This window comes from Marmota flaviventris, chromosome 3 (genome assembly GCF_047511675.1).
Source record: "Marmota flaviventris isolate mMarFla1 chromosome 3, mMarFla1.hap1, whole genome shotgun sequence".
Classification (NCBI taxonomy): Eukaryota; Metazoa; Chordata; class Mammalia; order Rodentia; family Sciuridae; genus Marmota; species Marmota flaviventris.
The window spans coordinates 74,736,258-74,751,654 of NC_092500.1; the positions used below are offsets into that span (position 1 = coordinate 74,736,258).

General features: G+C 32.8%; 1 protein-coding gene across 2 annotated transcripts in view; it reads right to left on the reverse strand.

Annotated features, from left to right (window-relative positions):
- Cntn1 (contactin 1) overlaps nucleotides 1–15,397 on the reverse strand; it is a 268,377-nt gene that overhangs the window by 81,438 nt on the left and 171,542 nt on the right. For both annotated transcript variants that reach the window (XM_071609195.1, XM_071609194.1), the window contains exon 15: nucleotides 14,936–15,056. In XM_071609195.1, coding sequence (XP_071465296.1) covers nucleotides 14,936–15,056 — 121 coding nt within the window. The remainder of the gene's footprint in view (nucleotides 1–14,935; nucleotides 15,057–15,397) is intronic.

The following is a 15,397-nucleotide window of genomic DNA, read 5'->3' on the forward strand; positions in this document are numbered from 1 at the left end:
CCAACAAATGCAAAGTTGTGCTGCAATTGTGTACAATGAATCAAAATGCATTCTGCTGTCATATATACCTAATTAAAATAAATATATAAATTTTTTTTAAAAAGTAAAAAAAAAAAAATTATAATATTTATTATGTCATATATTACATATTAAATAATGCTATTCATATTTATTTTATATTCATAATATATACCTTTTAACAGCATAAATATTAGAATATAATTTTTAGTGAACAAAATATAATATTTTGTGAACAAAAATTAAAATTATTTGCTAAATATGAAAAAACTGTCATTCATTCCCTTATGAAGAATTTTCAACATCACCCTTTATCTGTATCTGCTTTCAAAAAACTGACGTAATTGGTGTAGTTTCCAGCTTGATTTGGCATAATTGTCTGGTAAATACACAGAGATGTGTAAACCTGTTTGGGGCACTGCATGGAGAGTCTAAAAGCTCACAATGCCTATTAAGTTCTGCAATGCTTTTCTATTTTCTCCTGATTCAAAGAAAGAAGTATCAGAGTTGTTGACTATTTTTAGAAAGATGCCATGGATACAGATCAACTGAGTAGCAAAGAAGACATTCCAGTTTTCCAAAAGCTGATCATTTTGATTTTAAGACAAAGAAAGTCAGAAGTAATCACTGTACATTCAACTTACATTGAGAAATATAATATCGAATCATTGATATACTTTAAAACTCTAAAAATAAATGGAAAGTCTGTTATTTTTATCCAAGCTCCTTTTTTAAAAAAGAAGCACTACTAAGTTATAACTTTGAAACAATCATCCATTTTCTAAATTCCGTGTTTATTATAACCAGATATGCATTTTGGCTCAATATTTCAGTTTTAGTAGGTAACAATTATGGAAAACTGGCCCCTAATAGTTTTTCTTTGACCTAAATTTTCTGATGCTCTTAAGAAAGGGAAATGGGAATGTTTAATTTCTGGGCTATTAATAGCTGTATCTCCAAGGCTTCATGCAGAGTGGGGTTAGCATGCCTCAGAAGGGCGCCCAATCTGTCATTGTTCCAACAAGTGTGGGCAGCAAGGACCATTTTGCTGTCTCAGTTCTCCAAGGCTGATGAGACAGAGTCTTTAGTCTGTCTCTGTGGCAAGATTTCCTTGGCCAAAGCAAGTGGAAAACACAGGCAATTATCCAAGTATCTGAGGTAAATGTGTGTTTTCTGCCCCAAATACTTGAAAAACTACCTCTTTAATTTGACTATGATGATCTGGACCCTGATTTTTCTGCCTGTATAAATTTTTCCCTTTTCTGGATCTCTTCCCATTCTCCTGTGTGTGTGTGTCTGTGTGTGTACACGTATATGCATGCACATGCATGCATAGGTGTGTGGTGAGGTATGTGTATATCTAGATACTGATTTGCTGTATATACTACATGAAAGCTTTATGTCTATTCTTCCTAATTTCATGGTGATCTGACTGATTAATTTAAATGTATTTTTGATTTAATTTTAGCCTGGCATGCCTTCATAGTAATTTTGAGTATTAACCCACATTCATTTATTTAATAATAATTTGAATAAAAGAATTTTTTAACACAATGTTAATATTTATGCCAGATACCACAGAATTCTAAACTCCGATTTAGCACCAAGAGTTCCACAAACTTTTAACACACTCTCCATCCTGCTGCCTTCACTAACATGAAAGTTCCGAGTTAGTCATTCAAAAAAACTCTAAATAATCCTTAAGGTGGTGATTTAACCTTTTCCTAAAAAACGTGTTTGGTTCTATCTTTTCCCAGAATGTTTCTAAAATTAAATTACTTTTGTGACTATATGCCAGACAATGCAAGGGTAAAAGAAAAGAAACAGTTTCAGTAGAAACTGAAATCAGAAATTTTTACTGTTCAGTAGCAATTTTTATAAAGCTGACCTGATAATCTATCTAATATGGTGAATTTTAGAAATTATATCTAACTTTATGAAAAGATTTTCCTGGAAGCCTAGGACAATAAGACTGAACCAGGGTCCTAAAATGATCAAGTGCCGGTAAATAAATAGAGAATGAAGGGGAAGGCACTTTCTCTGTGTTTAAGTTTGTGAAATGAGGGGATAAGAATTGTCCAGATGACTTTTAGGATTAATTCTCAATTTCAAATTGTATTTTTATAACAAAAATATATTAAAAGTATTCAACATCTTTAGCAATTAGGGAAATACAAATCAAAACTATACCCAGATTTCATCTCACATCAGTCAGAATGGCAGTTATCAAGAATACAAACAATAATAAATTCTGAAGAGATTGTGGAGAAAAAGAAATACTGTTATACTATGGTGGAATTAGTATAACCACTATGGATATAAGTATGAAGGTTCTTCAAAAGATTAACAATGGAACCACCTCGGTAATAATCCTAAAGAGTTAAAGTGACCATACTATAGCAATACATTCATATCCATGTTTATAGCAGCATAATGCACAATAGCCAAATTATGGAACCAGTCTAAGTGTCCATCAATGAATGGACAGAGAAAGAAAATATATATATATACAAGTGCACACACAAAATGTAGTTTTATTCAGTCATAAAAAAGAATGAAATTATGTCATTTTCAAGAAAATGAATGGAATTTGACAGCATTATGTTAAGCAAAATAAGCCAAACTCAGAAAGTCAAGAGTCATGTGATTCTTCTCTTAGGTAGAAGCTAGAGGGGGAAAAAAGGTGGGGGTGATGTGCAGGTGTTGGAGGGCAATCTAAAGAAAATAGAAGGGAGGATAGTGGAGTAGAAGAAGGGAACCAAGGGTAGGGAGGAGGAGAAGAGAAAGGGAGGTACTGGGGAATGATATGGATGAAATTATATTGTTATATTCTGTGCAGGTATGAATATGTAACAACAAATACCACTATTATGTATAATTATAATGTACCAATAAGAATATAAAGTTGTATTTTCAAATGTCAAGAAGTGGGAAGAAAAAAGATGTAATTAATATATGAATTGCCAACAACAGGATTAGTACACATTTACCTCAGAGGAAGAACATAGTTATCTATTCCATATTTCTTAAACACAGTGTACTAGTTTCTCTGAACAAACATATCCAAATAAATACATCTAAAACATTTTTGCCTGAACAGTAAAGACTGGTATGCTCTGTATATAAATTGCTAATACAGAACAGCTGAAAGTAATAAGTAGTCAAAAGCATTTTTCATAGAAAAGGCTTTTAGCCAACCATTTCTAATAATTTAAAATGTATGAATATTATTCAGACTAAAAAGGGTATTGACATTTTTCACTTCCACAAGTTTCCAGGTTATTTTATTCAGATATGTTACCTTTACTTATCCAAGAGAGAATTTAAAAGGGATTTAGTCATCAAACAAAATGACCTTCTTAAGAAAGAATCTGGTAACCATGTCATTAGGTCAAGTAATAAAAACTTCAATAGACTATACCAAATAAAGATGGCATCTAACTTGTATTTTTCTCCATTCTGTATGTCTATGTTTGACTTTGAAATAAAGTAGAAAGTCACACACACACACACACAAAGTGCTTCCAGCTAAATAAAAATCACGTAAGACAAAATGAATATAAGTTTCCAATATGACAATAGAAACAACATAAGTACATTCACACTGTTTTCATATTATCTACTTTAGCTTCAGCTACTTTTTCCCCCCAAACAATTTCAAATTCCATGGCACATATGTTGGAGATGGGAATCAGATCAAACGGAAAGTTTTAGATAATAAAGTCCTTTTGTCTTTTATTTGCCTTTTGGAAGCTCAGACTTCGGTTAAGAAATATTATTTAATGTAGTATAGAAGCACAGAGGAGGGAACCTGGAAAGTAGAATCCTGATTGCATCTCCTATTTGGCAATTTTTATGCCAAACATGTTTGTTCATGCAGATGTCCGGAAAGTGTCCCTAATAGCCAGCAGCGTTACTAATGATGTTTGTAATACAGAAGGGAAAGGTGTAAAGCACATGTAAGTGAAAACCTAATTTCTTGCTCTTGTGTTCTAGTTTCATGGCCCATTTTTAAATATCATTCATGAATGAGAACTGAGATTTACAAAACTGCATCTTATTGTGTTTCCATAAGTGTGGCTGAGTAAATCCTGAGGATCCTTTGCTTCTAAGTGACCCTCTGAAAGGAAGAGCTTTAAGGTCTCAAGAAAAGTCTGCTGAAGATCATTCACACAGGGCTGCTCCCCAGCCCAGAACACTTGAGGAAGCCACTTGAAACACTTCCATGAACTTTAGAAGTAAACATTTTATTAGAAACCCAGAAATTTGTATCCATTCTCTTAGAATGAATTTTCACATTAGAAGCCTAAAAATAAATATCTGAAGTATAATAGAACTGATTCTTAAAAAAAAAAAAAACAAAACAAGACTAAAATGGTCATCTAAATATTAAGCAAATTATAGTAATCTGAGTTTTAAATCTGTTTGACTATAAGACACAACTCTAATTTGAAAAGGTTGATTCTAAAATTACTTCTCTCAGTGATACATTTTTTTCAATTAATACCAATATATATTCCTTATTAAAAAAAAGACAAACTGTCACTGAAATTTTCTTAAAACAATTTGAATATCATAATACCAAGAATGGCACTATGACATCCTGTAAATTTATGTTAATTTTAAATTATTGCTGTATCTAGGGACTTGTTATTGCTTTTACCGTGTGTTTCTTTTCTGTTTTCTTTTCTTTTCTTTCTTTTTAATGCATGCTTAGGTTGAGTGGTCCTGTGATTAACTACAGGGTTTTTAAAGCTAACTCCATCTAACTTAGTGTGACTTAGTGTTTAACTGCAACTGTGTTAAATGATGATAGATAAAGGAAAAGAGCATGGAATTAACCCTTTTCTCTCCACCTGGCTGCTTTCTTCCATTCTCTGCTATCCCTGGCCTTCAGGTCAGAAGTCTATTTCATTGCTTCTAGCAAGACATGAACATCAATTTTTCTATTGTCTTCTGATTTAATTCTATATAGTTCCCCTTGACCAACTGGAGGAAAGGACTACGTTAACTGTTTTTTTTTTTGAAACACATTTCAAAATTAATTTGTTCTAAAAATACACTATATAAACAAAACAGTACAACTTGCAAACTGTCCAACATGAATTCCCTTGAATAATAATTTCCAAATAACAGTTAGTTACTTCTTCATCACATTTGTATTGGGGACTAGTTAATTGCACAGAGTTGCCAATCCAGGCCAGGTTAACATTTAGACATTTTAGGATTGTATTAATCTGATGTCCTCCATATTGATATTCTTTATAAATGTATTTAATATTTATTTAAAGGAGAGATGAAAAATTGCAAGGGGAAAAATAGAAGAGGGTTTTTAGTGCAGGCTTAACTCTACTGCCTTTAATAATTTTAACACTGCTTCCAAAGCTGCAAGTCCCACCCACTTTGCCTTTTCCTAAGGTTAATTGGACACATCCCTTTAAAGGCAGTGTAGTGGCCATCACTGGGCAAACATTCCTTTGGGGAATGCCAAGCTCTATGCCTTCTAATCATATCATACAATTCTTAAAATAAATGCCCACAAATAACTATACATTTTCTCTATATTTCTAGTATATTTTATGTCCAGTGATTTTTGAAAGTTTCATTTTGAGCTAATTACAGGTACATATGCAATTGTGAAAAGTAATCAGAGAAGTCCTTCTTTATCCCCCACCACAATATCATTTTGCATTACTAATGTGCAAGCAGAAAAATTGACATTGGCACAGTCCATCAACCTTAGGCGGATTTCACCTGGTTTATATTTTTTCATGTGCCTGTGGGTGTGTTTGTTTAGTTATAAGTGATTTTTAGTTTTATCACGTGTGTAAACTTGGGGGACCACCACCACAGTCAAGATACGGAATAACTTCATTGTAAGAATACCCTGTGCTACTTGTGTATAGCCACAGCCACTCCCTCCTCTCCCTCTCCCTAACCCTTAACAACCATTAATCTGTTTTCAATCTGTATATTTTTGTCATTTGGGTTGCTTATACTTTGGGGATATTATAAATACAGATGCAATGAATATTTGTGTAAATATTTTTATGTGAACTTAAGCTTTTATAACTCTAGGATAAATTCCCAAGAGTGCAATTGCTGGCTCATGGTGAGAACATGTTAGTCTTCTAAAAAATCACCATATTGTTTTCCAGAGTGGCTATACCATTTTACATGTTTACAAATAATATGTAAGTGACCCAGTCTCTTTGCATTATTTCATTCTATTTTTTTAATTTAAGCCATTCTGATAGGTATATAGTGATATCTCTTTGGGTCTTCAGTTTGTATTAAAGACTAATGGGTAATGATGACAGATATCTTTTTATGTGCTTATTATTTTTATACATTTTGATGACATGTCTGTTTTTGTCTTTGCCCATTTTTATATTGGATTTTTTGTCTTTTAATTGTTGAATTTGAAGAAATCTTTATAGATACAATTTTTTTGTGTCAGATACACAGTTTGAAAATACTGTCTCCTAGTTTGTAGGTTATCATTTTATTCTCTTCAGAGATTCTTTTGCGTAGTAAAATTTTAAAAACTTTGATGAAGTGCAATATGTCACTTTTCATATTATACATGATGCTTTAAGGTATCGACTCTAATAACTCTTCAACTACTTCTAGGTTCTGAAAAGATTTATCTATATTTTTTTCTAAGAGTTTGGTAGTTTTATATTTTACATTTAAGTCCATCCATGATCCATTTTGAATTGATTTTGTATAAAATTAAAAATTTAGGCCAAGTTTATATTTTTTTTAACATTTTTCTCTTTTACCTATGAATGCCCAAGAGATTCAACACCATCTGTTTTAAAGGTCATCCTTTTTCCATTGCATTGTTTTTGCATCTCTGTCAAGAAACCAGTGAGTATATTTGTGTGGGTCAATTTCTGTGGCCATTGCTAATATACCATGGTTCACCAGACTAATCTTTGATCTGGCTTTATTAAGCCCATACTAGAGATATTAATTCAAAAATTGCCAAGAGAGGGCCTAGAATTGTGTGTTTATATTAGCTGTAGTGGTGGAGCTGATGCACATACAAGGATGAGAGCTTGGACCAGAAGTACACAAAGATTTCTCATCCACCATTGCAAAGAAGGATGGTGCTGAGAAACTGGGGGGACAGCAGGTTCTTTGTTATGCTCTTTTATTACATTATATTTGCTAAGAAATATCTAACATTTAGGAACAATTATAAAGGATAGAAAAATGATTACACAAAAATCTACTACATGTCTTGAGAAAAAATTACTTATATAGATGCAGCTTTTAGCAGATGCCCCCTTCTTTAAATGATATCCTCTCTCACTCCTTTCTTCCTACCCCAGATGTAACCACTCTCCTGTATTTCATGATTCTCATTTTCAAGTATTCTTTATATTTATCCATATTAGATATATACCATGTATGTGCACCACATGCACACACCCGCACATGTGTGTGCGTGCACACACACACACACACTACAATCATGCATGTATACAGATGCCTGATTAGTGGCTATATAGAAACCTGAAATAAAAGCAAATCACATCTTAATCATCTTAATCAGACTTAGCTCAGTCTGCTTATGTTATAATCTAAACATTGTATTCTACCCCAGAATTCTTGTTCAAAACCGAATCACCAATGTACTAGTATTTGGAGGTAAGGGTGTTTGGTAGACTTTTAGTCACCAGGGCTCTGTCATTAATGCCCTTATAAAACAGGCCCCAGAGAGCTGTTCTCTTTTATCTTGTGAGGACCCAGTAATATGTTTCCCTGTATAAGCCAGAAAGAAAGAAGTCCTCACTAGATACTGAATCTGCTGGTACCTTAATCTTGGACTCCCCAGCCTTCATAACTATAAGAAATAAATCTTGGTTGATCATAAGTTGCCCAGTTTATGGTATTCCATTATAGTATCCCAAACAGACTAAGATAATTTGCATCTATCCACATATTTATTGGTTTCTTCATTTACTATGAGTTTTGACATCCCAGAACTTTCTCCTAGGAAGTTTTCCTGAAATTAACCCATTACACGTCTTTAGAGATAAAAATCTCTAGGAGGATAAACTATTTCTGTTCATCTTAATATGGCTTTAATTTTTCTCATTATAAAATAATAATTTGTGGAGATAAACAATGGACATTTAATTCAGAACATTGAAGGTAGTGTATGTAGTATTCTACAGCTATTCCTATGAGAAAAATTAATCCCAAATTCAGTGGCTTACAAACAATAAACATTATTTTATCTCACAGTTTTGGTAAACTAGGAATTCTTGAGTGGCTGAGCTAAGTGGTTCCTGATCATTTTTTCTCATGAGATTTATAATCAAGATGTCAACCAGAGCTGTATCTAAAAGCTCAAGCTGATCTGGGAATGAAGGATCTGCTGCCTAGACAGCTCACTGAATGATTGGGCAGTTAGTGCTGGTTACTGAAGAAGGCTCACTTCCTCTTCCTGTTGTTCTACACTTCTGACTGTCCTCATGAGATGAAAGCTGTCTTCCCTCAGAACAAGTGAGCCAAATATCCAGGCTGAAACAGCAATGTGTTTTACCACTTAGCCTGAGAAATCATACACAGTCACTTCTGCTGGCACATAGCACAACTCCATGTATGCAAGGGACCACACTAAGGTTTGTGGGCCAGGAATCAAGGACCAGTGGAAACCATCTTGAAGGCTGATGTCCCCATGTATTATTGCTACTTGGTAGTCCACTAACAGAGGATTGCTACATCTTTGGAGGAAAAAAAAAATCTTTTTACTCTCATACTTGTTTCAATACAAGTTTATTCATTTTTATTTTCTTGTGTTTCATTTTGATGCTTGAATATGAGAAACCATTTTTACCACTAATACTGCCACATTTATAATCATTAACTTAAATTTTTTTTAGTTGTAGATAAACACAACACCTTTATTTTATTTATTTATGTGGTGCTGAAAATCATGGAACTCAGTGCTCCATGCATGCAAGGCAAGCATGTTACCACTGAAACACAACCCCAGCCATACTACCACACTACCACTGAGCCACAAACCCCATCATTAACTTTTTAAAAACTGTTTGTCCTTATTTTGTCTAATGTTTCTTCTGAAAATCCAATTTGATAAATACTAATTTATAGTTATATCCTCAATTTCTGTTTTTGCTTATTTGTTTTAAGCTATAGTTTTATTATAGCTTAAAGTAAGCTATAATAAAACTATCTATTTACTATATATTTACTATATAGTTTTACTAGTATCTACTATATAGTATTTACTAGTATTTACTTAAGCTATCTATTTACTATATAGTTTTACTAGCATCACAGGCTGGTCTCAAACTCATGGGCTCAAGCAATTCTCCTGCCTCAGCTTCCCAAATAGCTGGGGCTACAGGTGTGTACTACCAACACAAGCTATACCCTCAATGTCTTGAACTTGTCTTCATAATTTATCTTTGATTCTTTATGTTGAAATATAGTGATTTCTTCATACCTATCTTCCACTTCTCTCTTTCATTCCCAAGTTGGTACTATCTAATGAATATTAATTTTTAATGATTATATTTATCATTTACAGGTTTTTCTATTTTTTTTTTGCAAATTTGCTATATTTTTATACTACATTAATTTCAACTAACTTTTAACATTCCCTCTCTAATTTCTTTAATATTTTCAGCCTGGTTATTTTTATTTTTATATAATCACTGTATGCTGAAATATTCTGGACTTGAATTATACATTTTTTCTTTCTTCATTATTTCTTATAGTGAGTTTTTTCTTCATGAGAGCTATAATTTTTTGTACAATTTCATATTTGATTTTATATGTTTATTTTAATCATGAGTGAGGTGGTTTAAAGGTGCTTTTTCAGAAAGGGTAATCTTTTGCATTTGTCAGACTGTGAAGATGACTGTTTATCCACATCCTGAATTTTATATACAGGACTTTCAGGAAAATACTATTTGAAGAAAGATTTCTCTTGCAAAAATAACCTCTATTACTGTAGAAAGTCTACCAAAATATTTCTAACGTGAACAGATAAGTCTGATAAAAAAAAGACAACTTTGGAAAAGATAAGTGAAAATTATAGGGTACATGTGAGCCCATGATTTGAAGATGTTTGCAAAGCTAGAAGATTAGACAATATGCACTTTTCTGACAATTCTCTTTGAGCATCCTGGGGTCCAATTAGTGGTTAAATAAATTAAAGTACCTTCGACAGGTAAACATTTATGTCTGCTATAAAAGATGATGTCTCACATTTGATTATCGGGCCCATATTTTAATGGATTATTTCCACTTGACAAAAATTGTTGCTATTTTTCTTGTGTTTTGATTTTGCCATATATGACACAGAGAAAAAAGGGAGTAAATAAAATGTTACATATGCTTTGAATATGAAATTTTCCCATATTCCATTTCAGTTTTTTATTTAAAGACTGCTAAACTTTGGATATGGTTTGTTTGTGTCCCCCAGGGGTTCATGTGTGGAAAGCTTGTGGCAATGTTGAAAGGTGGTGAAACTCTTAAAGGGTAGGCCTCAGTGCAAAGTAATTAGGTCATTGTTGAGCTCAGCATGGATCGATACTGGCCTCATGAAGTGAGTTAGTTGTTTGCATTACAGTGAGTTGTTATAAAAGAGCAAACCTCATTCCTGAATTCTCTCTGGTTTCATATCTTGCCAGGTGATCTCCCCCTCTCACATGTACTCCCACCATGGTGATGCCACCTGCCATGAAGTCTTCACCAGAATAGGGCCAATGCCAGTGTCATGGCCTTGAACCTCCAGAACTATGAGCCGCATAAATCTCCTTTCTTCATACATAATTAAAGCTCAGGAATTTTGTTATAACAATGGAAAATAACACAGAGATGCTCAGATTTAACTGACTGTCTCCATTCTAAAATCAATTTAAAATGATAATTAAAGGAATATGTCTAAAACACATTTTTCCTGCCATACAAATTGCTTTCATCAAGTTTTACATATATAACCATACCCATCCACAATTACAAGTTCACACACACACACACACACACACACACACAGTATAGAGGGTAGCAACATTTTTTTTTTTTTTTACTATGCACTGATTTCCTTCAAGGTAATATAAACTAAAGGATTCCATAGTCTTAAATATATCTGAGTATTTATACTTTTGTTTCAGTTATCTGATCAGTATAAATGTTTACATAATAGACTAATTTTGTTATCAAAATTTTTCTTGGTGTTCCTCAGAGAAAACTGTGTTCCCCTCTACAACGTTCATTGTCCCTCTCATAACACTAATTTCAGCATCTTCAGTTCAGATCGCTGATATCCAATATAAATTAGAATTAGTCCATGTCAAACCTGGCAAGTTTTTATATATGTCTAAAGTCCACTGAATGCAGTAGACTTTATATATGTCTAAAGTCTATTGAATCCTTATTAATATTCCAAGATCCATAGTGGATGCCTGAAACTGCAGATAGTACCAAATGGTACATATATTGTCTTTTCATATACATACGAAGTTATGATAAAGTTTAATATATGAATTTTCACAATAGAAGATTAACAGTAACTATTAGAATGATTACAACAATAGACTGCAACAAAATTTTGTGCTTTAGGGCTGTTATTACATAAAATAAGATTGTTTTAACATAGGCACTGCAATACTGTATAACTAATCTGTAAACCAAGACAGCTGCTAAGAGACTGATACACAGGTAGTGTACACAGCATAGACACAGTAAAAAAGAGAAATGTTTCTTGTCCTGGGCAGTATGGAGTGGGACCACATGAGATTTCAACATGTTACTCAGAACAGTATGCGATTTGAAATTTAAAATTATATATGTCTGGAATTTTCCATTTAACATTTCAGAGCATAGTTGATCATGGTAACTGAAACCACAGAAAGAAAACTGCAGATATGGAGTGGGGGGCAATTATAAAGTGTTTTCAAACTTTTGAGAAACAGCTATTTATTCTTGAAGGGCTGAATACAAACAATCTTCAAAGGAATTCAGTCTAAATGTGCTACTAAGATCTCATTACAAGAAATTTAATGGATTTTTACACTTTTACAAAAAAAATCAATTAACCACTTTTTTGTTTCTCTTTTCAGAGAATCTTGATCTACATGGGGAAAAATAAGGAATACAAGTAATAATTAAGTTTTTTAGTGCTTTTGGACCATTGGTGGCTGAGAAAATCTGATGAAGATTATAAATCCTCTTCCTAGGAAAACTCACATATACATGGAATTTAGTATTTAATTTCAGCAGTTTCATATATCTCTTGAGGACAGTTCATGAGCTCTAGGTTATGACTTCATAAACTAGATGCAAAAGCACAATTAAGTGGAAAAATGGGCCAACAATAGTAATATCACTTAAGGCAAAATATGCTTCATATAAACCAGGCACGGTGCCTCACACCTGTAATCCCAGCAGCTTCAGAGACTGAAACAGGAGGATCGCCAGTTCAAAGCCAGCCTAAGCAATGGCAAGGCACTAAGCAACTCAGTGAGCCCCTGTCTCTAAGTAAAATATAAAATATGGCTGGAGATGTGGCTCAGTGGTCCAGTGCCCCTGATTTCAATCCCTGGTATTCCTCCCAAAATATGCTTCACATATTACCCATTATTACTATAAGAAATATTTAAAAACTTTGCAATTGTATATCCTCTGACTTAAATCAATAAAACATTTTAAAAGATCTGCAATATGTTTTTGACACAAACTCTGCAGAAATATATTTACCTACTTTAATTGTGAATTTCTTTTGATATAAATAAATACCTTTCTTATTATTTTAAATAAAGCTTGCGGAGAGATTATGACTGTGTAGACTTGAACAGGGCTAAGCAATACCTTTCATTTATGTGTATAGTTTTATTAGCATCCTGCTATTGTTCAGGGTCTTAAAATGTTATATATTTTTCCTGAGTACACTTGCCAGGTTCTTTTGCCTTAAGGTGTTTTTTTCCTGGAACTAAAAAGACTTTAGAAAAAAATGTATTTCCACATAATACCTGGTATAGTTCCTTTTTATTGGCTTTAGCTATATAAAAATACATGGCAAGGTGATTATTAATTACCTATGTATATGAATAATATCAGTACTACTCTTATATTATATCTGTAAAACATCCTCTTCCCTTAGAATACTAGAGAGTATTCTGTAGAATTATTACAATGAGCTCACTACAATGTAATCGAATGAAAATATCCATGTCCATGCATTGTGATTGATCCCTACTGTAACATTAATTCTTATTCTTCTCATGTACAAGGAATTTTAATTAAATCTACACTTAGGCTATGCTAGAAATGGTTTAATAGCTTGTGCTCTGAAAAGAAGGAACCGTGAATTCATTCCTTTCCCTAATGACTCTTGAAAACAATTGATGTACCAGACAGCAAAATACTCCGAATAGAAACATTGAACCTAAATGAACTTTCTCTAATTTAGAATTTTGTAGCCTTAGGATTTTGTTTATTAATTTTCAATAAGTGTTCTGTGGAACAAATTGAAAGAGAAATTCTCATTAGGTTCCTTAATCTTGTACTAGAGAACACATTTAACTGAAATAAAAGTTTTTCTGCATTTTCACTATGTTGCCTAGGGACTCCACATTAACACTGTTCTAGAGGGAATTCAGAAAAATGTATAAGATTGAATGAAAGTCTATTAATCTAAGTCTGGGAGGGGCAGTAAAGTATTAGAGATATTATTTTATTAACCAATTATTTATCCAAAAATTACAATAAAATGTAGATTTAAATAATGGTTGTTAAATATTTCCAGTTGGTAAAATGTGAAAAAAATGAAGTTTTATTATGACATTGAGACAGAGGAAAAGAGTCATAAAACTATGTAAAAGAATGTGCAATTAATTAAACATTAATTTAAATGTACACATAAATTTTGCAATTTAGTTTAGGAGATAACTCATGCACAGTTAACTTTAAACACACTGGAGTAAGTAGTAAATGTTGTGAAAGTTTAGAAGATAAGAGGTTATAGTTGGACATCAAAAAAGGATTCCCAAATTTAATAATATGTGAGCAACACCTGGAAAGTATGGATATGAATTGGCCAACAGATGATGTGAGAAATACATTAAAGAACTGTGAATCAAGGAACAGATGTAGAAACACAAGGGTATTGTGAATTAGTGGGACATTTAGAATTGATTATAGGGAATGATGATAAGACATTATAAAGTAAGAAGTCTGAAGTCAACACACAGATTGTCTTGGGTACTAAGCAAAATGAAATGATCTTCATTCCACAGGCAACCAGCAAAGAGCCACTTAATGAATTTCAACAGAGTGTGTCATGTTCCAAGGCAGCCTCATCCCCACATAGAGGCAAGAAGCAAAGGGGCTGGATCTTTAATAAACACATATCCCATCACATTCTCAATTATATTATTTGTAAGAACAAAAGCAGTAGTTTGAAAATGAGCTACAAATAGAAGCATGATATATGAATAAATTAGGTTTTTATTCTACAATGATGGTTGGTGATAAATATGAAATACTCAACATTATAGTAAACAGCATTAGTATATTTTTCCATAAAAAAATAAAAAAAGGAAACCGCACTACACCCAACACACTAAAAAAAAAAAAAATAGAAATAAAGTGAGTTGAGTACTACGTTTAAAAACACAAACATTTAGTAGGTCTGTGGGATAACTTTCTAGAGGATATAAAGTTAGTTAAACAACAACAAATCAGTCTTGTTTATTTCTTGTCTGGCATAAATCATTCTCAGACATGGGTAAGAAGCTAAGATGCATTTTGAGGCATGGAATTGAGACCCTACATAAGAATTTGAATTGAGACCCTAATAGTTACCAGAAGATTATACTTATGGACACAAACCTTTGATTATGTAATTTTAAAATTGTGAAAGTCTTACCTCGCACAACAAGGTCAGCTGAAGCTGAAGAATTGTCCACAATTGTTTGAGCAGTACATGTGTATCTTCCGGCATGTTTCAGCTGGGCATTTCGAATGAGCAGCTCACCATTGGCATCCAGCTGTTGGCACAAACAGCAATCATTCCAATCAGTACATTTTTCCCCCCACAAATTATATGGCATTTAAAATCAAAAGGTATTTTTTTCTCCCCTGACAAAATGAACACCATTAAAAGACATCTAACTCAATTTACACGTGAAGCTTTGGCTTTTCTGAGAAAAAAAATAAAGTGAATTAACTACTTAAGGTCCTTTTCAGATTTAATATACTTATCATTCTATTATTTCTAATACTGGAGAGCTATACTGGGAGAAAACCAGGAGATAAAACTATTTTATTGATACCATTTAAAGGTCTCATAACCGTAGTGTTAAGTGTCAACATGGATAAATAAATGCTA